Source organism: Argopecten irradians, chromosome 12 (genome assembly GCF_041381155.1).
Source record: "Argopecten irradians isolate NY chromosome 12, Ai_NY, whole genome shotgun sequence".
Taxonomy (NCBI): Eukaryota; Metazoa; Mollusca; class Bivalvia; order Pectinida; family Pectinidae; genus Argopecten; species Argopecten irradians.
The window spans coordinates 12,496,265-12,520,336 of record NC_091145.1 but is presented as its reverse complement, the minus strand read 5'-3'; the positions used below and the strand labels follow the sequence as shown (position 1 = coordinate 12,520,336).

Here is a 24,072-nt window from a genome sequence, read left to right as displayed (position 1 = left end):
TAAAATCTTGTCTATGATTAAATATTCCGTACAAGAATATCATCTTCAGCCAATTTTTAACACTCTTTGAAGGTGTTCATGACATAACCTTAACCTCCGTCAGAGAAATATTAACAGTAAGAGGGTTTTTTTCCAACTTAGGAAACTTTTTCCTAGTTTGATTAACTATTTTATTTCATTTAAACCTCGTTCAGCCCATCTTCGATACGTCAGTGCTTACTATCGCTGTTGTTATATCAACCCCTGGAATACGTCATATAGCAAAAACTGAAGGCTCTGTGTGTGCCAACAATTGAGCCAAGTAGTTTAGCCCATGGTATACATCAAACTAATCAAATAAGGCTGCACTTGTTGGCGTTAAAGTGATTTGTTTTCTTTTATTTGAAATTACTATAAAGTCAGTGAAATTTTAATTCATTTGGGGTAAAAGTGTGTGGATATGTATTTAAATTAAATCTTTGTTATAACAATAAATTTGTGATTGATATATGCTAATGTTTCTTAAGCAAAGACATTTAGATAAGTGATATATTTCTTTTATTTGATAATATTATTGTGATACACAAACAATAGTTTAATTTAACAAACTGCAGAGCAATTAGTGTTCAAATAATTAATATATGTGATGGAACTAATTGTATAAATAAAATGTCAAATTCCAAAAATAAAAACAGATCAATGAGGATAGTTCTGTTACATAACCAAGAAGCAAAATATTATATAAATGTATTGTTCTACATTCCTTATGAAACATATAACAAAATAAATTGACAAATTCCACGACATTGTTAAATATCTTGATTAATTGATCTTCGTTGAAAATCGTTGATCAATACGCTTAAGTAGTTATACCTTTACCCGTGTTAAAATCACGTACGTTAACTAAATGCAATACATAACCACTGAGGAGTTAGTGAAATTATATTTAGACAAGAAAATGTACCTAATAACGTAAACACAATACTGTAAGAGCGATTTGAGTAGTTATACACAAATTTTCTTTCCTACACTGGCAAGGGCCAGGGTTCAGTATACAAAACGTCCGACCACAATGTGAAACGGCAGACAGCAAGCGAGTTTGAACATTTCACATACATTTCACTACAGTGACTGTGCTTTTCTGGTATATCACAGTAAAACCAAGTCATCTACCCAATGGGCAGAAAAGATTCTCGAACATTTTGATGATATAGATGTGTGACGCGAGTTATTGTCTCCAATTTTGATATCAAAGGATGGCATACCTTTCCCATTAGTCTACAAATAATTGACTTCTCTTTTCAGTCTTAATCTTCTAAAAGAATTTATATCTCGAGTTCATCTGAGTGAGTGTTGTTTATATACATCTCAACGATATTTCAACAAAAGTGATATCCACGCCTTTAGCGAATTCTCTTGGGAATAAACTTAGCGAAAAAATCTCTAAGTTCACTCGCTTCGGGTCGCATTTTGGGATCAGAGTCCCATGAACGTTTGATGAGATTTCCCCAGTCCTCAGGAGGCTTGTGTGACATTGACAACGAGGGTCGCAGGCCTTGATTGACAGCCTTTCCAAGCGTTCCAAAGAGTTGTTGTTGGATATGTTCAGCAGCGTCCATTCCGTACCACATCTCCCAAAGAATGATACCGAGGCTGTAGATATCGGCCTTCCGGTCGTATATTCCTTGAGAGTTGAGAACTTCCGGTGCCATATAGACGGGACTTCCAACAGTGCTTCCGGCGATGGCCTTAGCTTCTTTCGTCAGTCCGACATCAGTTACTTTGACATCGCCTTTCTCCCCAATCTGACGGTACAAAAATAGTTTTAAAAAATATACAATAACTACCAAAATGTATTCACAAAGTCTTAATAACGTATAGCTGGGTGTTTTCGGATGGATGGAATTTTCACGACATTTTGGGACATGATCGCAGTCCGAGAAACCGTTCAGAAATTGTTAAATGATTTAAATATACTCTTAAAGTGATATCGCGAAAATTAGAAATCCCTGAAATTCAATTTTATCGTTATATTAAAATTACCCGTGAAAAGAAATAGCTATACGTTAACAATCATCTGAAGAAATTTTTGTCTCTATCTTTTTTTAAATTCTTCAAAATGTCTTATTCGCAAACAATGAATTAAATCATTTTCTCGATCGTTTAGGTTACACCATGCGTTCTAGTTCGAAACATGTCGTCGGAGAATGAGTTTGGTCCGTAAATCAATACCTCATGCACAATAACAAGCCATATCATTAATTCATTTTCTTCATTTGTCACGTTTTTGTTCTTACCAGAATGTTTTCTAACTTCAGATCCCGATGTACAAGGCCCTTCTTGTGAAAATAGGAAACGCCCTCACAGATTTGGACGCACGACTTTGACATGATTTCGATGGACTCTATCTGGTCTGGGTAGTCACGAAGCTTGCCTGGGTTCCTATAGCTACCGTCAATGAACACTGACTTGAGAGTATCAGTGCAGTACTCTAATACCATGATCCAGTATACTTTACTGTTCCTTCCTGTGCCATCCATCTTCAGTACCGAACCGTAGTAGTGAATAACATTCGGATGCTTCAGCTCCCTAATGTTAAATACAATCAAGTTGAGTTGTAACATTTTTGATAAGGAAATAAAATATAACTGGAGATACTATTTGAAAATGAAGACTTTGCATAAATCTTTGAAGATTCGATACGACATGTGATAGCGTATAACAATATAAAATGCATGTAATTATGACATAATAAACAGTGCGAAAAGGGGAATATAATATATCGGTATATATGTCTATACAATTTATCTTACATATCCTAATTTAGTATATTAATATCTCCAATACTATTTTGTTCCATAGCAATCGTATTATTATGCACGAAGTTCAATGGAATGTTTCGTCATTCGTATTTTTATAATATACTTGACATACCTCGATGTTCTATCCTCTAGCAGTATGTCTGTGACATTGCTTTCTTTCAGCGGATCTTTGGCGACCTTCAGGGCAACTCTCGTCGGAGGGTTTGTAACTTTAAGATTGGCTTTGTAGACCTCTGCAAATGCTCCGCTTCCCAGGAAGTCTGCCTTGCTATATTCTACGTCCCGAAGGCGGAAATCCCTCTCCATGATTGTATGGACAAAGAACATGTCCAGCTGTCCTTGTAAAGTGGAACTGTGTCCGAGCAGTTGCGGGAACACGTTGCGCAAGTTGTCTTCCATATGGTCCATTTCACTTGATATTCTGTTGATCAGTTCTGTATCAGCTCTCACGAAGTCTGGAATCATTTTCGCGATGCTGTCTATTCCTTTGACGAACTTTCCGATGAACCTTTTGAGATTTTTCTTGAGTTCATCCTTTTCAAATATGCTTTGAATGAATCTCTCTGTAGCGTCTAACATCTTTTCGGAGGCTGATTCCGCTTTATAGCTCCTGAATATGGCCTTTACGCTCTTGTCAGATCCAATCGATCCTAAACTGCTGATCACCCCTCCTAGACCTTTCACATTACCGTCGTCGTCGTCCCTAGCCTTGGCCTTTTTCCAGATCTGTTTGACTGGAGCCTGCCTCTTCATAGATTTGTGGAGGTCTGTCACAGCTTTCGTATCCCCATCCAGTAATACGCCTAACAATAACGGAACAGAATAAATATTAATGTACCTTACCATGATGAAATTACATGACGCGTCCAACCACTTTCAACCCTATATTCTAGGTAAAAGAAAAAACAAAACATTTATGAAATTCCCTATCCGATAACATTCTTTGCCCCGTCCAACCACCGTCTTCAACCCCGAAATCACGAATACCAAAAATGACACGTCTTTCAATACCGGTTTCGATACGACATAAAGTAATGAATGATGAAATATCTTGGCGTGTCCAACCACTTTCAACCCTATATCGCGGGTAGCAGAAATTACACGTCTTTCAATAATGGTACGCATTGGTCTCGATACGACGTAACATAATGAAACCAAGTAAAGACACTCCTTTAAAATGAAATAACATTCCTACATCGTCTATCAATCGCAATATATCTTCGGACTTAAATCAAAATGGAAAGACGATAATTTGTAAAAACAAAACGATAACGCGAACACCATATGGTATACGGGTCTATATACATGTATATATTCGACTTTAGAAAAGAAGGATCTAGGAGTGAAGCGATCGATCATCGGCGATAACGAACTCCCGCCAAAAATGTCAAATATTTCTTACCTTCAATTTGTTGAATTTGGCCTTCCATGAGTTCGAAGTCTTTCTTGAATCTTTTGATAATTTTTTGTTTAATGGTAGCGGTAATTCTCTCGTTTTTCTCCCAGATATTTATCTCCGATGCTAGGCGACTCGCAATGCGTTCGCTTGCTTCTGAGGCAGTGCGGTTCCAATGTTTACTAGCCCGAGCACAATCACTATCGGCCCACCTGAACATCCTATCAACGATCTGTTTAGATCTGAGGAAATCTGCTGTATCTTTGTACAAACGATCTACTTCATCGTCCAGTTCCCTCCTAAGTTCGCCAACACTATATCTCGCCTCCCGTTCGAGTTTTTCCATCTGACGTCGGATCGATTCTATCCTCTCCTTTTGTTTCTCCATTCCTTGAACTGCCATCCCCTTTGCGACTTTGACTGAATATAACGAACGCTTCAGAATTTGGGACATAAATCTGGAGTATAGAACCAATGCTATTTTAAACTCTGAGTGTTATTACTATTTTCATAGATTTCATCCAAATGGGAATTAAGAGATGTACTCTTATGAAGTGTTTTAGATGAACCGATGTACCGACAGAATACTGAGTTAAATAAGTCGTGTAGGCAGTATCAGGAACTGACCACTTTATTGTCTAAGCATTATTATCAACCTTTTTTTGAAATCAGTTTTTGAACTTTGTCGTTAAAGAACTTCTTTACATTAATTTATACTTTGTTTTGTATTTTATGCATTATCTTTAAGGTTAAATTTTGTTTTCAGAGCCATGGAAATATTAATTAAATTTTTGGACATTGATCGAATTGATTTGAATATTTGAGATGAAAATATATAAGTTTTTCCTTATTATCTGGAAGATTTAAGTACCGATAATGTATATTCAGCTTGTTTCGGAGACTGGCCGGTAGGAACCGCTCCATTCCTTCCAACATTTCCACATGTGGTGCTGACATACTGCCATAATCAGTTGCTTTCTTGGACTATGAAATAAAATTTAGTTTAAATATTTTCTTAAATATTTATATTATTAATTTCCTGATAAATAAAACATTAACTTAAGAAAAAGAAAAAGAGTATTCAAGGTAAAAATCTATGCTACCTAATGACCATTACGTCATTGTGTTATTTATAACATCTTCATGAATCGATTTTCTCTTTCAATTGGCTTCAAGGGGGGAAGGCGACATTTTTATTGGTTTGTTTTCGTAGTTATAGATAAAAACATACCGGACAAGAGAAAGTTACTTATTTCAGTAAATGAAGCCGAGACCCCGTCTATCGAGAGAGATGATAACAAATAACGCTGTACATAAATATGCTATTTACCTCGGTCACAGAGATGTAATATATCTGGTCACTCCGGATACCACGGTAACAAAGTTCTAGTTTGGTGAAGATGCCCTGTTGGACTTCCTCTTTATCTCTATCAGGCACCTGGTCCCATTTGTTACCGATGAACATCGTAGAAGAAGGATTGAAATCCTCGTCAGCAGCATTTACGACCATCCCCAAGAAGTCTCGTAACTGTAAAATTAGAAACATCTAACGCTTCAACGAAACAACACAGCTTATCGTTATTGCACGATCTTGATTTTGTTTGATACATCGAAAGTTATTTCTTTGTAAGATGATATTTCGTTGTATACGGTGTTCGAGTATCATTCTGGTTAAAACAATTATCTTCATAACATATCCGCATATTTCTACAGAGGATATTGCCGCAATGTGGCCAGACATTGCCATGATCGCGAAATTTAACCTGTAAACTTTGAGAAGTGATTGAATTACATTTAATTACATTACATTTTCAGAACTCGAAATTATAAACCGCTATTTTTTCCTGTTTTGACTTAAATCAAAAAAGTTTTAACCCGCGTGAAAAACCAATTATACCGAATTTGATTTCTTGGTGTTTTATTTTGAAATATTGAATCAATAATATATCAATATGCGTTTCGATAGGAAAGAGGTTTGCTCTAGAAACGTTTCGTTTGGCCTAGATACTTACCCTTCCTTTCTGAATTCCTCCTGCGTTTGCGGTGTTAAGTATGTAAATGAATCCAAAGGATTTGGTGAGGTACCGCTCTACTAACTTAGTCATTTGTCTTCTCTCTCCTATCCCGGGTGTATCAACAAGGACTATTCCCTCCTGAATAATAAATGTATTTTGATAATTCCAAACTAAATTTATATTAGAGATCATTTTATAATTTGGTAAGCTGATGGGGCAATAGAGGTACATCAATACTGTATACATGGATTCTTCGTATTCTCTTTTCTAACATGGTTTAGTGCTTTGACATCGTTCCGTGAATGGAAACATTCGAGGTAACCCGATGGAGCAACAGTGAAAATTATATGAAAACAATAATCGTGGTCTAAGAGCAGCCACAAAAACAACGACCGTTTCTAGACAATGATGATATCATTTTATACAGTATTGCAGAAATAAACCAAATCTTACAGATAGGCCAAGGAAAGGCCAGGTGATTTGAATTCTTTCATATGGCGTCTCTCCGTCCTCCTCATAGCTCATTTTCGCTTGAAGATCCTGTAGTCCATTCGGATGGTCTAGAGCTAAGTCTTCGGGTTGCCTCGGTTGGCGTTCACCATCCTGTAACTTGTAGTATATCCTGGCCGTCTTTCTACCGTCCACGCTTTTCCTCAGTTCTACGATGGTAGTGGTGCATCTCAGTTGTTTGGTGGGCAAAAGATCTACCTGTAGTATCAGATTGATAAAGCTGCTTTTCCCAGCTCCAGTTTCACCTAAAATGAAAAGAAAACATTGCCATTTCAATAATCTAATTTCTATAATGTAGCAATTACATTTCATTGGATATCTTTGATGTTGTTCCTGTTTTGGTACATATTTCATTTCGATAATATTGATGACAAACATATTTTGAAACTGCAAGAAAATAACAAAATTTTGCATTTTAGATAAAAAAAAACTTTGAAAGGTGGATCAACACAAAATTCACGGTTTTCTTAATTTATTGCATGTCAAAAATAAAACCCGCTATTCAAAAGGCTGTAATTAAAACATAAATTATGCAATCATGAATGTAACAACCGTTTTCATTTGGCTTTATAATTTATGTTATCATTGCGAAAGGTAAACTATGACATCACCACCGCAATTATTTCACAGACGAAAGTGTCTTCCCTGAAAGTTTTAATTTTAAGGGTTTCAGTAGAATAATAAGGATCTATTTGAAGTAATATTTTATGCCAGCCTTTTCCTTGCCAAGGCATGCCAGAATAAAAAGAATAAGACTAGTTTCATAAACTCTCATGTGATATAAACAATTATTTAAGATTCTATATTACTGGGAATGTAAACAACAAATAAAACATCTTGTGAAACGTTACCAGCTACTAGAATGGTACAATCAGGGGAGCCCACGTCTCGTTTTTTGTCCTCAATGGTCTTGGTGAGATTTGGAAAGACACCTTCTAAGTCCTTACGGTAATTTGAGGGTAGAGTGTTGATGTATTCCGTGATCTGATCATAGAAGCCCCGGAGTCTCTTCCTGTACTTGGTGTCGTTTTCAATGGCCTCGTGGAGTCCATTACGGTCCTTTAAACTCCACTATTAATAAACGATGCGAATTTCATAATATTATGAATTATTTTATCTTTATAAGTATAATATAGGTGTACATACGTCGATATTAGTATTTAGAAATTCATTCGTATATCTATCCTATGATCTTGAAAATATCAAATGTTAATCTTAAAATACAACAGCTTATATCCCCATAACCACTATGTAGTTACCACACTTAACATCGTATGGAGCTCAATGTTTAACCAGACTATTTGGAATATATAAGCTGTATGATGAAAGATTATCGGTCTTCCGATCATCAATAACACATGCTGAGCAAACTTGAATAACAAACTTAAGCTGCAAACTAGTGTGGGTATAAAATCACAACTAGGAACAGGGATAAATACGCTTCTACCACAATAGTCGATGTAATTCAACTCTTAGGGTATCAAATAAACGATGCAGCTGTTGATTAACAATACCACACATGGTATAAACTCTGTACGCATTCTGATTGGCGTACACCGTGAACTTTGACCGAACTACTTATTTCTCGGTGTCATGTCATCATTTGTCAACGTCATTAATAATCGAGTGCCGTCATGCTTTAATGTGATCGCCGCTTAATGTCAAAACTGCTGTTGGATAGCGTACTACAGGCGGATATAATTGAGGTAGAAACAGGTCACACGACTTGTGGTTGTTGGATATGGAATTTATTCCACACTCGTGAGTTATTTTTTTTTAATCTACAAAAAAAAACTCTCTAAAGCTCGTATCTTTGTGTTTGACAACTTAATAATATTACCCCTCGGATTGAGACTCTCCTATCACACCCCAAAGGGATGAAATATATTTTATGAGTCCATTTATAATTTCTCGATCCTCGTTTCATATTCATCTACCATATTACCAGGGTTTGTCATTACCGATACGTCTTTGGAGGTCTTATCAAATGAATCCAATCTACATTTTCGTCATTGTATTTTCTTCTTTTTGTAGAATATTGTTTATTTCAGGTTTAATGACCGTTTTTCATTTTAAGCAGACAATATCAATAAATAAATGATAACGAATTGATTAAATTCGAAAGTTATACCCGAGGGATTCTCCGGACACTATGTTCGTCCGGACCTATATGCGAAGTTGAAGTAGTTTAAAAAAATCTTGTGTTACAAATGTTTTCAATAGCTTACAAATCCCAATTAATAATATACGCGGTAGGTGATCGAGATGTTTGATAAAACACACATTAAAAGAGATATAAACAGTCTCCTGCTTTTAGTCAATGAAAACAAACAAAAAGCATATAGGTTTTGAAAATTATGTCCCAATAACGATCGTTTTCTGAAAATAGCGGTAATTTTGTCTACAATTTACATTCCGTAAAATACGTATTATTAAGCGCATGTATGTCGTTAGAAATATATGCCCTCTTATTACTAGTCATACCATTTGACTGCATCTGGGTTAAGCAGTCACCTGTCTAAATAAGGCAGTGTTTGGCGGACCCTGGATTTGACTGTGCTATATCATATTTATATTACAGATAGTATTAGGTTAAATTAGACACAGTAATTATATCTATGCATATAGATAACAGAATTAGCTATAGACTGTCCATTGTGTAGTGTCATCTAGGATAGAGGGACTATGCTGAGTCAGTACCTCTGGCTGAAAGGAAGGGTTGACCCCCGTGGTGGCCATATAATAGCAGGTCTCTATAAGATCTGAAATAAATGTGTTTGTTTTATATTTAAAATAAGTAATTTCTAAAGAAAAATAATACCGAATTATGTAATATGCTAATAATTGCATAGAGTAAGTTGTGTAGAATTGATATACTGAGTTACAATTCGATAGGCAGTTTAGTTTTGGCAAACCCTAGAAATCCTTAGGGAGTCTGATAGAGTGTCTTCTACCAGGTGTGGCAGAAACTTATATAGTAGGGTTTTAGAGCCCAAAGTATAGACTAGAAGTTACTAAATATTTGTAAGTCACTAGAAATGAGTTAGTAAAAGCGAGAAGGAACTAGTAGAAATAGAGAGAGACGTACCATTGCAGTATACATTGTATATGGTGTGTAATATGTGACTAATGTGAGATACCAATGCAACGCTGTTCGAATGTGTAATAAATATGAGAAAATGGCAATACGGATTGGACATTATGTTTTAAGTGTCAACGTCAACTAAGCATAATCATTATGTATGGTTATGCAAGCGCTATGACCAGCCACGACGGCGCGGTCATATTTTCATAAGAAGTTTTCGTAACAAAAAAACAAAAAAAAACAATATTACTTTCTATAAGTTTTTCTTTTCTTTTCTTGTTCAGTCATTTGGATTATATTTTAAAGTAGAACAAACCTAACGCCGGTGCATTTGATTGGCTTTAACGGTAGGAAGCATTTTCAGTAATTTTTTCTTTTGTGTGTCCAAGTTTCAATACAGTACAGACAATACCAACAATGTTTGTTTCAAACCATTTAACCTTTAAACTCCACATTCAATAGTAGTCAATGAACATGGCACGTGATATGATTGTAATAGGTATAATTGTTCTTACACATAATGAATAATTGCAACTCAATCCTTCAACAAGGAAGTTTGGTGTCATGGTAAAAAAATAATCGATTACAATTATCCTCTGAACGTCACGCTAAACCTACGCCACTATAAATTATTATATAAAACTACAGAATTCAGCAGAAACTTTTGTTTCTTGATAGATTTTAATACAAGTTTTTATAAATGATTATCAGGGTATTTTGTGGTGATTCTTAGATAATCCCTAATCTTTACTTACACTGCCTATGTTAACCAAAGGTCAAAGGCAACACTGAACGCACACCTTTGATATCGATGTCTCGATAATGCAGTTTCATTTTCTAACGATTAATCGCCTGTAGCATATACTAGTGTGATATCAATGTGTAATTAAGTAAACCACATTCCATAAGTATTTTCACACACATTGTCAATAGCTTACCGTAAATCGGAAAGCATAGATCGTACCTCAATAGCGAAACGGGGTGTATGTCCCGAAGTATTTTGTGCCATTATACATTTTGATATGATTTCCAATAACATAGATTTTTGCGTCATTTGAGTGCACTATAGTGATACAACCAAAACTTGTTATGTATGCAAGTACCATAATATGAAACCTAGATTTTAAGTAGATATTCTATTACATCATGATAATCGAAAAATAGTTGAGAAACCAATACGTCTACAGAAACAAATTAGAATTTTTATAATAAACAGTTCCGCCACCAGAACATTTTTTCTATCGTTTACCTGTTTAGGTGCCGCGTCTGGTAATTTGGATTTCCAGTTATTCATAATTATATCTATTGCCTCGTCTTTATTCTTCAGACCTTTCGTCTCGACGTTCCAGCGCCTGAGTATCTCCGTAGCCGTTTTCATGTCAGGTATCGCCAGAATGTCGTCTACAGAATGGATACTGTAGGATTCGACTGATCTTGACATCTTGGTTTTGATTCAAAGCAAAAATCTAAGTATAATTATATACTGATACAGCGAGAACTTTCAGCTGTTCAGACGCAAGACGTCCTCAACACATAACCGGGACGATCTCCTTTTCAGGTATGTTGTCCAACCAGGAAAAACCTGTGAAGGGAGAGTTCTCTGGTTTGAAATTTTTAAACTTCCTTGTTCAAATGTCTTTGCTTTGCATAGCTGGATCATGCAAATACATACAGACAACGTCACTGCCGCATTGTTAACATACGATCAAATCAACAGTCTACGTCAGTATAAGTAAATTCCCCGATTATTAAACTAACATTAAACAACGGTAATGTATATTCAGATATATGAATGGTTTTATCCACGATACTGCAAACTGCGTTGTGATTCAGTGCGACAATCTATATAACATCAGATAAAGATACATTCAACTGTTCAGGAGCAAGAAGTCCTCAACACATACCTTGGACGGTCTCCTCTTCAGGAGTGTTGTCCGACCAGGAACAGTCTTGTTTTGAACATTTCAAATTCCTTGTTTAAATACTTTTGTTTCGTGTAGTAGAGCCATACAAAACAGATTACGGCACTACCTTATTGTCTACACATGTCCAATCAACACTTTACTTCGACATAGATAGATTCCCCGATTATATAATGAAATGAAATTCTCCAGATAATTTAGCAAGTACCATTTAATTAGTGTTAAATTAGTACCATGCTGGTTATCTTTAGACCAGTTTGCTCAGAATTAAACCTATTCTGATTATTAGGTCATTTTCTATCAATATTAGGCCCATTTTGAAAATTAGGGCTTTTTTGCAAAACATATGCCTTTTTGGCCTTCCAGTGTCACTGTTAAAATCTATTTAAAACAGGAGTATGTGGCTATGGGACTAGATTAACTCCTTGTTACAATATACAACAATAAATTTGTGATTGAAAAATCTATACAATAATTAAAACAATTACAGAAGTGTTTTCTTTATTTCATTTGATATTATAATTGTGATACACAAACAATACAAGTTTAATTAAACAAAATGCAGACCAATTAGTGTTCAAATGATTGATATATGTGACGGAGCTAAGAGTATAAATAAGAAATTTAAATTCCAAAAATAATTTTTCAAACATAAGTGGATTTGTAGCAACAACGAAAATAATGAATATTTCTATTCAAAGAAAATTTGATGTTATACCTAAAATTCATATTATATCAATGTTGATTATGTGTACTAACTTATTGTTTTCACAACAACAAAAAACAAAAATGAACATCATGAAATGGTCACATTTTTTTCTCATACATTTTGATGAAATGGAAATCTGACGGGAGTTATTGTCTCTGATTTCGATACTCAAAGATGCCATTCTCATAAGTCTGCAATAAATGGACTCCTCTCTCTTTCCGGTCCTCATCTTTGAAATGATTTTATATCTCGAATTCATCTAAGTAACTGATTATATACACATCTTAAGTTCGTGCTTCAATAATAAGCGTTGGCTATATACACGACAAATATTTAATTATAATACCGATATTAAAGAAAAATGCCCACGATATTTCAACAGAAGTGATATCTATGAACTGCCTTTTGATGAGTGTGTTACAATATTGTGTAATGGCATGTTCATTTGAGTCAAAATATTCACGCCCTTAACGAATTTTTTCGGGAATAAACTTTGCGAAAAAATCTCTAAGTTCACTCGCTTCGGGTCGCATTTTGGGATCAAAGTCCCATGAACGTTTGATGAGATTTCCCCAGTCCTCAGGAGGCTTGTGTGACATTGACAACGAGGGTCGAAGGCCTTGCCTGACAGCCCTTTCAAGCGTTCCAAAGAGTTGTTGTTGGATATGTTCAGCAGCGTCCATGCCATACCACATCTCCCAAAGAATGATACCGAGGCTGTAGATATCGGCCTTCCGGTCGTATATTCCTTGAGAGTTGAGAACTTCCGGTGCCATATAGACGGGACTTCCAACAGTGCTTCCGGAGATGGCCTTAGCTTCTTTCGTCAGTCCGACATCAGTTACTTTGACATCGCCTTTCTCCCCAATCTGATGGTACAAAAATAGTTTAAAATATCTTCAATATTTACCAAAATGTATTCATTAAGTCTTACATGTAGCTGGGTATTTTCGGGCTGATTACATATCCGTAATTTTGAGGGACACAAAGACTTAATCTGTGAAATGTTTAGAAATTGTTAAATTATTTAATAAAAAAGATATCGCGAATATTAAAAATCTCTAAAATTTAATTTTTCGTTATGTAAAATTTGCAAATATTTTAGCCGTGTAAAGAAATAGCTATACGATAGCAACCATCTGAAGAAAAAAAATTTTTTAATTCTTTAAAATGTCTTATTCGTAAGCAATGAAATATGGCATTGGAGTGAGTTTGGTCCGTAAACCAATACCTCATGTACAATAACAAGCCATATCCTTAATTCATCTACTTCATTTGTCACGTTTTTGTTCTCACCAGAATGTTTTCTAACTTCAGATCCCGATGTACAAGGCCCTTCTTGTGAAAATAGGAAACGCCCTCACATATTTGGACGAACGACTTTGACATGGATTCGATGGACTCTATCTGGTCTGGGTAGTCACGAAGCTTGCCTGGGTTCCTATAGCTACCGTCAATGAACACTGACTTGAGAGTATCAGTGCAGTACTCTAATACCATGATCCAGTATACTTTACTGCTCCTTCCTGTGCCATCCATCTTCAGTACGGCACCGTAGTAGTGGACAACATTCGGATGTTTCAACTCCCTGTATCAAAAGGTACAAAGTATAATTTACTTCAAACTGATTTGTGAGATTTTCAAGAAGAGAATGAAATATAGCTTGAGATACTATTTTCAAATGACGACAACTCTTTGAGGAAAATCCGCGTCCTGTCGGTATAACATTAGAGAGTATATAGTAAACAATGCGAAACGGGAATACTGTGTCTCGATATTTATGTATACATCGTTAGCGATCGTATTATTATACAGAATTTATATTGTATGTTATGTCGTTAAGAATTGCGTATTTTGATAATACACTTGACTTACCTCGATGTTCTGTCCTCTAGCAGAATGTCTGTTACATTGCTTTCTTTCAGTGGATCCTTGGCGACCTTCAGGGCAACTCTCTTCGGAGGGTTTGTAACTTTAAGATTGGCTTTGTAGACCTCTGCAAATGTTCCGCTTCCCAGGAGGTCTGCCTTGCTATATTCTACGTCCCGAAGGCGGAAATCTCTCTCCATGATTGTATGGACAAAGAACATGTCCAGCTGTCCTTGTAAAGTGGAACTGTGTCTGAGCAGTTGCGGGAACACGTTGCGCAAGTTGTCTTCCATATGGTCCATTTCACTTGATATTCTGTTGATCAGTTCTGTATCAGCTCTCACGAACTCTGGAATCATTTTCGCAATGCTGTCTATTCCTTTGACGAATTTTCCGATGAATCGTTTGAGATTTTTCTTCAGTTCATCTTTTTCAAATATGCTTTGAATGAATCTCTCTGTAGCGTCTGACATCTTTTCGCAGGCTGATTCCGCTTTATAGCTCCTGAATATGGCCTTTACGCTCTTGTCAGATCCAATCGATCCTAAACTACTGATCACCCCTCCTAGACCTTTCACATTACCGTCGTCGTCGTCCCCGGCCTTAGCCTTTTTCCAGATCTGTCTGACTGGAGCCTGCCTCTTCATGGATTTGTGGAGGTCTGTCACAGCTTTCGTATCCCCATCCAGTAATACGCCTAACAAAAGACAAAACAAAACATATATGAAATTCCCCGTCCAACCACCGTCTTCAACCCCAAAATCACGAATACCAAAAATGACACGTCTTTCAATACCGGTGTCGATACGACGTAAAGTAATGAAGCAAGAATGGAACCAAGAGACTCCTAAATCGTCTATCAATCACATAACATGTACATCTGCGGCATTTTTATTCAGCTTTTCTTACCTTCAATTTGTTGAATCTGGCCTTCCATGAGTTCGAAGTCTTTCTTGAATCTTTTGATAATGTTCTGTTTAATGGTAGCGGTAATTCTCCTGTTTTTCTCCCAGATGTTTATTTCTGACGCTAGGCGACTCGCAATGCGTTCGCTTGCTTCTGAGGCAGTACGGTTCCACTCTTTATTAGCTCGCGCACAATCACTCTCGGCCCACCTGAACATCCTTTCAACGAACTGTTTAGATCTGAGGAAATCTGCTGTTTCCTGGTACAAACGATCTACTTCGTCGTCCAGTTCCCTCCTAAGTTCGCCAACACTATATCTGGCCTCCTTTTCGAGTTTTTCCATCTGACGTCGGATCAATTCTATTCGCTCCTTTTGTTTCTCCATCCCTTGAACTGCCATTCCCTTTGCGACTTTGACTGAATATAACGAACGTTTCAGAATTTGGGACATGAATCTGGAATTCAGACATATTACTTTTTAAATATTACAAGATGGGTTGTTAATGATTCCCTCAAAATTACAGTTAACGGACCAAATACGCAGTCTTTTTATATTACAGAGTAACCTCCCTTGCGGAAGAGGTATTATTTTGTGAGCGGATTTCACGTCGTTTTCTCTGAAAAATGTGACATTACGCTTGCAAACACACGACGCCACAATCAATACTCATAAGAGCAGATAATTCTTTAATACGCAAATACAGAATATTTCTTTAAGCTGCGCCACTAGGATACTCAGGTGAGTCAAATATGTGGTAATTAAGGAACTAAGTAATCGTTTAACCTACACAACGCTTCTCTCTATCAATCAACTAACACTTTCTTTCAAAATTTGAATTGAATCCATTGTTGAAAATCAGTAAAAGAGTTGTTTTTTTAATAATTTATTCTTTGTTTTATGTTAAGGTATGTATAACAATGTTTTATACCAAATGAAATAACTGTCTGGAACTAAATTACTTGTATTCATTATCTTATTATCAGTACTATGAAAATATGAATTAAAAGTTTGGACATTACCACGGTAATCGATTGATTTGAATATTTGAGAGAAGAGAATAATTATTCCTCATTATCATCTTGTACATTAACGTACCGGTAATGGATGTTGAGCTTGTTCCGGAGACTGGCCGGTAGGAACCGCTCCATTCCTTCCAGCATTTCTACATGTGGTGCTGACATACTGCCATAATCAGTTGCTTTCTTGGACTATAAAGCAGAGTTCAATTTAAATACACTGCCTAGTTTAATGTATTTAAAGGCCCACTACCTTTCCGAAACAAAATAATAACATATGAAAATATATATGGACAAATGCAAGATTTTTTGCGTAAGCTGTGTTTAACAGTTCCGGTTATTTTCGCTATCTTGCCGTCTGGCGCAGCGATAGTCAACCGACGTGCGGCAATTAGTACGACCCGCGTTATAAAAATTAACATATAATTAATTTAAATCAAATTGTTCAGAAGGTGATATTTTAAAAGTGTAGTATATGTATTATTGGTAGGTAAATAACTTTAGAGACTCTACAAAATATCGATCTTGTTTTACTTTCCAATTTTAAAAATGATAAGCCGTTTTGGAAGAGTAGTGGGCCTTAAAACGTTGAGGAAGGTGTGTCAAACTTAATTCTTAATAAAATGAAAATGTGTTTGTTCACAATTCAATGATTGAATATATTATGTCTCTGGCGTCATGATTATCTTAGTTTAAACGTTCTTTGTTCAAATATGATAAGACGACAATTAGATGCACAAACGAAATTGGAGAAGAAAAAAGAAGTATTAATCACCTTATTGTGGTTATTTTGGTATCAACCTTTGTCTGGGTTTTTTTCTTTTCTTTTTCCCCTCAGATCTGAGAAAACTATTTTTATGTCAGCATTTTCTTTTTCTCTTCTTTCCCCATAAAAATGAAATGAAAAAGAAATGAAAAAATTGTCTCTTTACTCCAGATTCTGTCACCCACCTCCATGCCAAAGGAAAACAATAAATCAGCGATGTTAATTTCACCATCATGAAATAGATTTACTTCTCATAGTAATAAACAGAAATGGACCTCACTGATGACTGAATATGCTACCTACCTCGGTGACAGAGATGTAATATATCTGGTCACTCCGGATACCGGGGTAGCAAAGTTCTAGTTTGGTGAAGATGCCTTGTTGGACTTCCACCTTATCTCGATCAGGCACCTGGTCCCATTTATTGCCGATGAACATCGTAGAAGAAGGATTAAAATCCTCGTCAGCGGCATTTACGACCATCCGTAGGAAGTCCCGTAACTGTTAATGATATAACGAAAATACAACTTGTTTTAATGTCATTGTACGATCTATGTTTTAGTTTGTATCCCTAAAGATGTTTGTTGTTTGTTTTTTGTTTGTTTGTTTTCTGATATTTCGTTGTTATAGTGATATTTCATTTTATTGCTTATCGTACATACAGTTGTACGGTTATATTCGCAGGGGATAATATTTTCGCGAAGCATTGCTAAGATCGCGATATTTAGAGACATAATTGAATCATATATATACTTACTTTGAAAGGTCAAAACTTCAAAAAAAGAAAATAAAAACTGCTAAAATTAATTTCTAATTACTAACTAAAATTGGGAGAAATTTAACCCATGTAAATAGCCGACGACGCCATATTTGATTACTGGGTTGAAGTGCCATATTTAATCAATAATATATCAATATGTATTTCGATAGGAAATGGTTTTACTCTAGAAAAGTTTCGTTTAATATTAAGTCTATATACTTACCCTTCCTTTCTGAATTCCTCCTGCGTTTGCGGTGTTAAGTATATAAATGAATCCAAAGGATTTGGTGAGGTACCGCTCCACTAACTTAGTCATTTGTCTTCTCTCTCCTATTCCGGGTGTATCAACAAGGACTATTCCCTCCTGAATAATAGATGTGTTTTGAAAATACCAAACTAAATTTATATTATATCAATATTTTTTATAAGTTGAACACCATTGATAATTTTCATTTTCAAGGGAGTTGGAAACAATGTGTTGGTATTACTGTAAAAGAATAGCTGTTGGCGGCGTGGGGAGTTTTCGCTTGTTTCCACCTCTTTTAATCTCCGTGAATATATCCATGCGTGAAGGTTTCGTAAAAGGGCACATTTAGCATGTGAATTATTTCTTTATTAATGCACATAGAAAAATTCTTGAACCGACAAAAGTTCGAAAACTGACCAGAAACATATATACATATGTATTGGCGGCGTTTGAAATATTCGCTTATTTCCAAACAAGTTGTTTTGTTAGTTTTATCATTTAAACGTCCAATCAACAGCCATGGTCATGTCAGGACGTGCCAGGTTTGTTTGTTGAGGAAAGCCGGAGTGCCTGGAAAAAAACATCGACCAGCGGCCAGTACCTGGCACCTGTCCCACATGAGATTCGAACCTGCATCCCAGAGGTTGAGGGCTTGTGACAATATGTCGGGACATCTTAACCACTCGGTCACCGCGGCCCCAAACAAGTTAAAAACATATACACATATGTATATATGTTTCAGAACTGACTAAGCAGAATAAGTCCAATAACGAAAATATGTTATTTATTTTTACAGTCATTCTCTTATAGACATATTACGTCGTATTAGATTATTTCTCATCGATATTACAGTGTCGCTGGATCGTTAAACAGCGTCATGTTTCCTGGAGACAAATATCGAGTATCGCTTTCGGAACCAACTTCCTTCAATTTTCCCTGTCGAGTATTGCTCTCGGAACTGTGAACAATTATTGATAAGACAAAAAGACATGTGCTGTTATAGATTTCGAGATATGGATAACATTCTATTACATTTGATAGAGTTGGAAATTGGAAATAATATGCATGCTATATTCTCTTCTATCTTTCGGGAGAGGGAGGGGGGTGGTTAAAAATCATTATGTTTCTACATTACAGCATGGTAGAAATAAACCAAATCTTACAGATAGGCCAGGAAAAGGCCAGGTGATTTGAATTCTTTCATATGGCGTCTCTCCGTCCTCCTCATAGCTCATTTTCGCTTGAAGATCCTGTAGTCCATTCGGATGGTCTAGAGCTAAGTCTTCGGGTTGCCTCGGTTGGCGTTCACCATCCTGTAACTTGTAGTATATCCTGGCCGTCTTTCTGCCGTCCACGCTTTTCCTTAGTTCTACGATGGTAGTGGTGCATCTCAGTTGTTTGGTGGGTAGAAGATCTACCTGTAGTATCAGATTGATAAAGCTGCTTTTCCCAGCTCCAGTTTCACCTGTAGAAAGAAAGGAGAGCAAATCTAGAGAACACATTTCATGGGATGTATTTGCTTTTATTCTTGTTGTTTTGATAAATATTTCATTTCGATATTTAAAACAGCACCACAACAAATTACATTTCATGACGTATCATTGCTGTTAGGACATTCCTGTTTAGACAAATACACTATTTTGATGATATTTTTGTCAAATCAAATGTATGAAAAACTTTTATTTTTCATGTAAACAAATTCTTTCAAAGACAATTTATTAGCCATTCTTCTATATCAAAAGACGATAAGTGAGATATAATGAATTCAATCTTGCATGTAAAAAGTATATTCAATGATGTCTGTGACGCCGCTATTTATAACACCGTCTCTGATTGGCTGAAACAACGGTGCAATTATTATAGACTCCCTTTAGAAATTTGGGAATTTCAAGGGTTTGAATTATAAGCAAATCACACGTTACCAGCTACTAGGATGGTACAGTCTGGGGAGCCCACGTCTCGTTTTTTGTCCTCGATGGCCTTGGCTAGATTTGGGAAGACACCTTCTAAGTCCTTACGGTAATTTGAGGGTAGAGTGTTGATGTATTCCGTGATCTGATCATAGAAGCCTCGGAGTTTCTTCCTGTACTTGGTGTCGTTTTCAATGGCCTCATGGAGTCCATTGCGGTCCTGTAAACAGAAAAAAAACAAAAGATGTAAATATCATGTATTCTCAATAATAATGTATCAGCACTTTTCCTCTCATTTTTATGGATCCTATGGCAAAAGGATCAACAATTCGCGGTTTTTAGTTATATTCATGACAGATGTAGTGGCAAATGTATAGCTACACAGATTATATACATTCACTTTGGACATTTACGCTCATTGGATATTTTCGCGACCCCCATAAGACCGCGTCATTAGCGTAAATGGTTACCTCGCTTAAATTTCTACTTTTACCCTTTGTCTGAAATATCTTTAATTCTACGTCCAAAATCCATACTGTTACTTAGTTATCATAACAAATTAATACAATAAATTCCATCCAAAAATCCTTTTATTCACTTTAATATTAGTAACTTTGATTTATTACATGTATGGCCTTATAGCAATAGGGGACACATTCCCCACAATATAGCTTAACTGATTGGTTTGTGTGCCTTTTTAAGGCTTTGTTGAGGTTTACTTTCATATCTATGTTAATTTATATCCATGTTTTGGCTTATGAGAACATACTTTATGGAGCACAGTTTTAAACCACGCAATTTAGAATACATGATCCGTCGCTCCACTAAAGACAGTGCATTCCAAGGCAGTAACACTAGCCCTACCTGTAACCCTATCGCTGCACTGTCATGTGTTAGGAAGCTATCAAACAATAAAATTTAGGTCAGGAGAAAATACATGTCTTTTTCCTAAACGGATGTTTTTTTCTGTGTGCACATTATCGATTTATCTAAGATGTGAATAGGTCCGCATATAATCATTTTGTAAACACGTCATATTTTTTTTTGTTTTTCATTTAAATCTCCTGGTCAAATTGCTAGTTGAATGTTATTCCTCATTTTATTTGCAAAGTAACAAGTTACAATATAATGTAAGCATAAATATTTTTATTCATGCTATTTAAATTGTTTTTCACTAGTTGCCTATTCTAATGATATACACGTTAGATGTTCACGACCTGTCTAAAAGATCACATGAGAACTGTTACCTGTTTTCAAAGGTCGGTTTATGAAAACTTGTCTCTCTTATTAAGCGGTCACCTGCCTACGTACAGTGTATACCCGGACAGTGACAGTTTTCTGAAAACAGCAGTGTTTTGTCAGTGATGGCGTGGCTGTGTCTCTTTTGAGTTGCTGACATGTTATTTATTTATTCACGAAAGTGATCGAAACTCGTGTTAATATAATAGACATGCAAATGCTACATATTGTGTGCTTATACTTGGCAATATTTACATTCCCGTTTTCTCTTTGCTATATAACCTTACCGACTGCGAAATCGTTTAGACTTGCGTAATCACAGTGGTTGTCGCGCAAGAATACTCACACCGGAACACTGACTTCCGTAGTAGTGTGAATGCGCAATCGGTTAGGCATATTGTATCTGTATGACAAATCTTCATAATAGCACATGTATCAATGTAATGTAAAACTTAAATTATATCAGCAAATACAGTATTTAACAAATATTGTATAAATAGGATGAAAAAAGATCAAGTTAATGTGGAACTATATTTTGAGTACTCTCTTAATTTGACAACATTTCCCGCCAAATTGAAGCCATCTGTTCCGGGATTCCATCAATCGACAGGCTGTTCCAACAATCGTATAACATTGAAAAAAAACCCAGAATCTTATTTTATTTGAACACTTAATTTTTAATGAAATGGTCGATCGAAATGTAAATATAAGGAATGATTGTTATTGTTTGTTGTTTACTTGTGTGTAAACTGCACTTTTTGTACAATTATTTCAACATGACGCGAAAAATGCAGTTTACACACCAGTAAACAACAAACAATAAAAATCATTCCTTAATATAACACGTGTAATTTAGTTTAAGTCAGCCATTTAAAATCTTTTTATTATTAGTCCAATGATTTGACTGCGCCTTGATTAAACAGCCAGGTTTTGTCTTTTTTATCGGGTGGCCTCTTAATACATGTTTAATTGTACATGTACTTAATTTTTTTCTAACATGATTAAGTTTGATAACAAAAAGGTAAAAATGAAATTCGTAATTTTGTATTAATTTATAATTGTCCTCTTCGGTCGTTCTTAATACAAGACAAAACTACCGTCAGTGTATTTGAATGACAAGCTTTTATTGTATGAACCATGTATATTAGTGTGTCTAGCATTTTAATACAGATAACTTTCCCTTAACAACGTATGTTTACATTAAACCATTTAATCTTTAAACCTCGCACTCAATAGGAGTCACTGAATATGGCACGTACTATGTTTGTGATAAGCATAATTGTCCCTACACATAATGGATAATCACAAATCAATTACGATCTTCTGTGTGGGAGATGCACCTTCATCAAGGAAGTTCATTGTCATAGTGAAAAAGGTTACAAGTCGAAAGTACTAGTATTCCGTGAAATGGCGAGACGTTGTATACATATTACAAATATTATATAGTGGTATAACGGTAGGCTTAACATAATGGAATGCACTTGAAACATTTTTGGGGGGAAATGACATCACATGCACGACTTGAAACAACAAAATAAACATAAATTCAAATTAGATGAATACATAGTAATAAATAATAAGATAAATTAGGAATCTAGCAGTTAGATATTTTTCTTTCTTGATATATTTTTTGTTTGTTGTTGTATGTTTTGATATGTGATTTTCAGGATAGTTCGAGGTTATCCTTAAATCATTCTTTTGTTATACTCTCAATGCTAATCGCCCTTCCTGAATGGCATGCTGCAATTCAAAGGCAACATTGCACGCACACATTGATAGCGGCTTGTTTGTGTCGATAATGCAGTTTCGTTTTGTAAAGAATAATGTGCCTGTCACAGACAATAGTGTAATATCCTATGACAAGGTGAATGGGCAAGTGTAATCACGTGATTGCTATTCCATACAGTACTTTTTATAGACATTACAAATGATTTAACGTATAAAATATAGATGGCAAAGCAATAGTAAAATGGTATGTTTATCCCGAAAACAATAAGGTATATGTGTAATTTGATAGTGAAATATGATAAACAAAACCGGCAAGCAAGAACATTGATATTTTATGTCATATAGAATTCATTTTCATAATATAATTAAACCTGATTATGTATGCATGAAACATCTGGATTTATAAATACCATTATTTCATAACAAATTACTTTCTGTACTTTCTGAAAATGGTTGAGGAACCAATCAGTCTGCAGAAAAAAATATAATCTTTAAATTATAGATTCCCACCAAACGTCTCCTTAATCACTTACCTGTTTTGGTGCCGCTTCTGGTAATTTCGATTTATTGTTTTTCCAATGATTCATTATTATATCTATAGCCATATCTTTGCTCTTTAGACCTTTCGTCCCGATATTCCAGCGCCTGAGTATCTCCATGGCCGTCCTCATGTCGGGTATCGCCAGAATATCATCTACAGAATGGATACTGTAGGGTTCGCCTGATCTTGACATCTTGGTTTTGATTCAAAGCAACAATCTAAGTATAATTATATACTGATACAGCGAAAACTTCCAGCTGTTCAGACGCAAGACGTCCTCAACACATAATCGGGACGATCTCCTTTTCAGGTATGTTGTCCAACCAGGAAAAACCTGTGAAGGGAGAGTTCTCTGGTTTGGAATTTTTAAACTTCCTTGTTCAAATGTCTTTGCTTTGCATAGCTGGATCATGCAAACACATACAGACAACGTCACAGCCGCATTGTTAACATACGATCCAATCAACAGTCTACGTCAATATAAGTAAATTCCCCGATTATAAAACTAACATTAAACAACGGTAATGTATATTCAGATATATGAATGGTTTTATCCACGACACTGCAAATTGTATATAATTATACAACCCTATCAGACACATGTATAAGATACGAACTAAGCTTTTTTTGAAAACCACCCATCCGTAAAGA

The 24,072-nt window shown here is 35.6% G+C and overlaps 2 protein-coding genes across 2 annotated transcripts; both read right to left on the bottom strand.

Moving 5' to 3' along the window:
• Positions 1-677: 677 nt before the first annotated feature.
• LOC138335952 (uncharacterized) lies at positions 678-11,757 on the bottom strand. Its single transcript, XM_069285170.1, has 10 exons — positions 11,057-11,757; positions 7,574-7,793; positions 6,666-6,967; positions 6,210-6,350; positions 5,528-5,725; positions 5,069-5,181; positions 4,204-4,655; positions 2,914-3,604; positions 2,277-2,568; positions 678-1,784 (listed from the first exon to the last, which is right to left on the bottom strand). The coding sequence occupies exons 1-10, from the start codon at positions 11,246-11,248 to the stop codon at positions 1,383-1,385; spliced, it is 3,003 nt and encodes a 1,000-aa protein (XP_069141271.1). The 5' UTR covers positions 11,249-11,757; the 3' UTR covers positions 678-1,382.
• Positions 11,758-12,213: 456 nt separating this feature from the next.
• Positions 12,214-23,914, bottom strand: LOC138335954 (tyrosine-protein kinase Fer-like). The gene is made up of 10 exons (XM_069285171.1): positions 23,414-23,914; positions 19,926-20,133; positions 19,167-19,468; positions 17,980-18,120; positions 17,300-17,497; positions 16,310-16,422; positions 15,217-15,668; positions 14,314-15,004; positions 13,735-14,026; positions 12,214-13,307 (listed from the first exon to the last, which is right to left on the bottom strand). Exons 1-10 carry the CDS (start codon positions 23,612-23,614, stop codon positions 12,906-12,908), a joined length of 3,000 nt encoding a protein of 999 aa, XP_069141272.1. The 5' UTR covers positions 23,615-23,914; the 3' UTR covers positions 12,214-12,905.
• Positions 23,915-24,072: the final 158 nt, after the last annotated feature.

Bases quoted from the DNA above. Each gene is read 5' to 3' on its own strand.
- LOC138335952 (XM_069285170.1), bottom strand. From the start codon at position 11,248: ATGTCAAGATCAGTCGAATCCTACAGTATCCATTCTGTAGACGACATT. The intron at 7,794-11,056 runs GTAAACGATAGA...GTTTATTAATAG, and splicing joins CAGACGCGGCACCTAAACAG to TGGAGTTTAAAGGACCGTAA. The intron at 4,656-5,068 runs GTACTTAAATCT...TCTATACTCCAG, and splicing joins AAGCTGAATATACATTATCG to ATTTATGTCCCAAATTCTGA.
- LOC138335954 (XM_069285171.1), bottom strand. From the start codon at position 23,614: ATGTCAAGATCAGGCGAACCCTACAGTATCCATTCTGTAGATGATATT. The intron at 19,469-19,925 runs GTAACGTGTGAT...TTCTTTCTACAG, and splicing joins CTGTACCATCCTAGTAGCTG to GTGAAACTGGAGCTGGGAAA. The intron at 18,121-19,166 runs GTAAGATTTGGT...TCTATTATTCAG, and splicing joins GGCCTTTTCCTGGCCTATCT to GAGGGAATAGTCCTTGTTGA.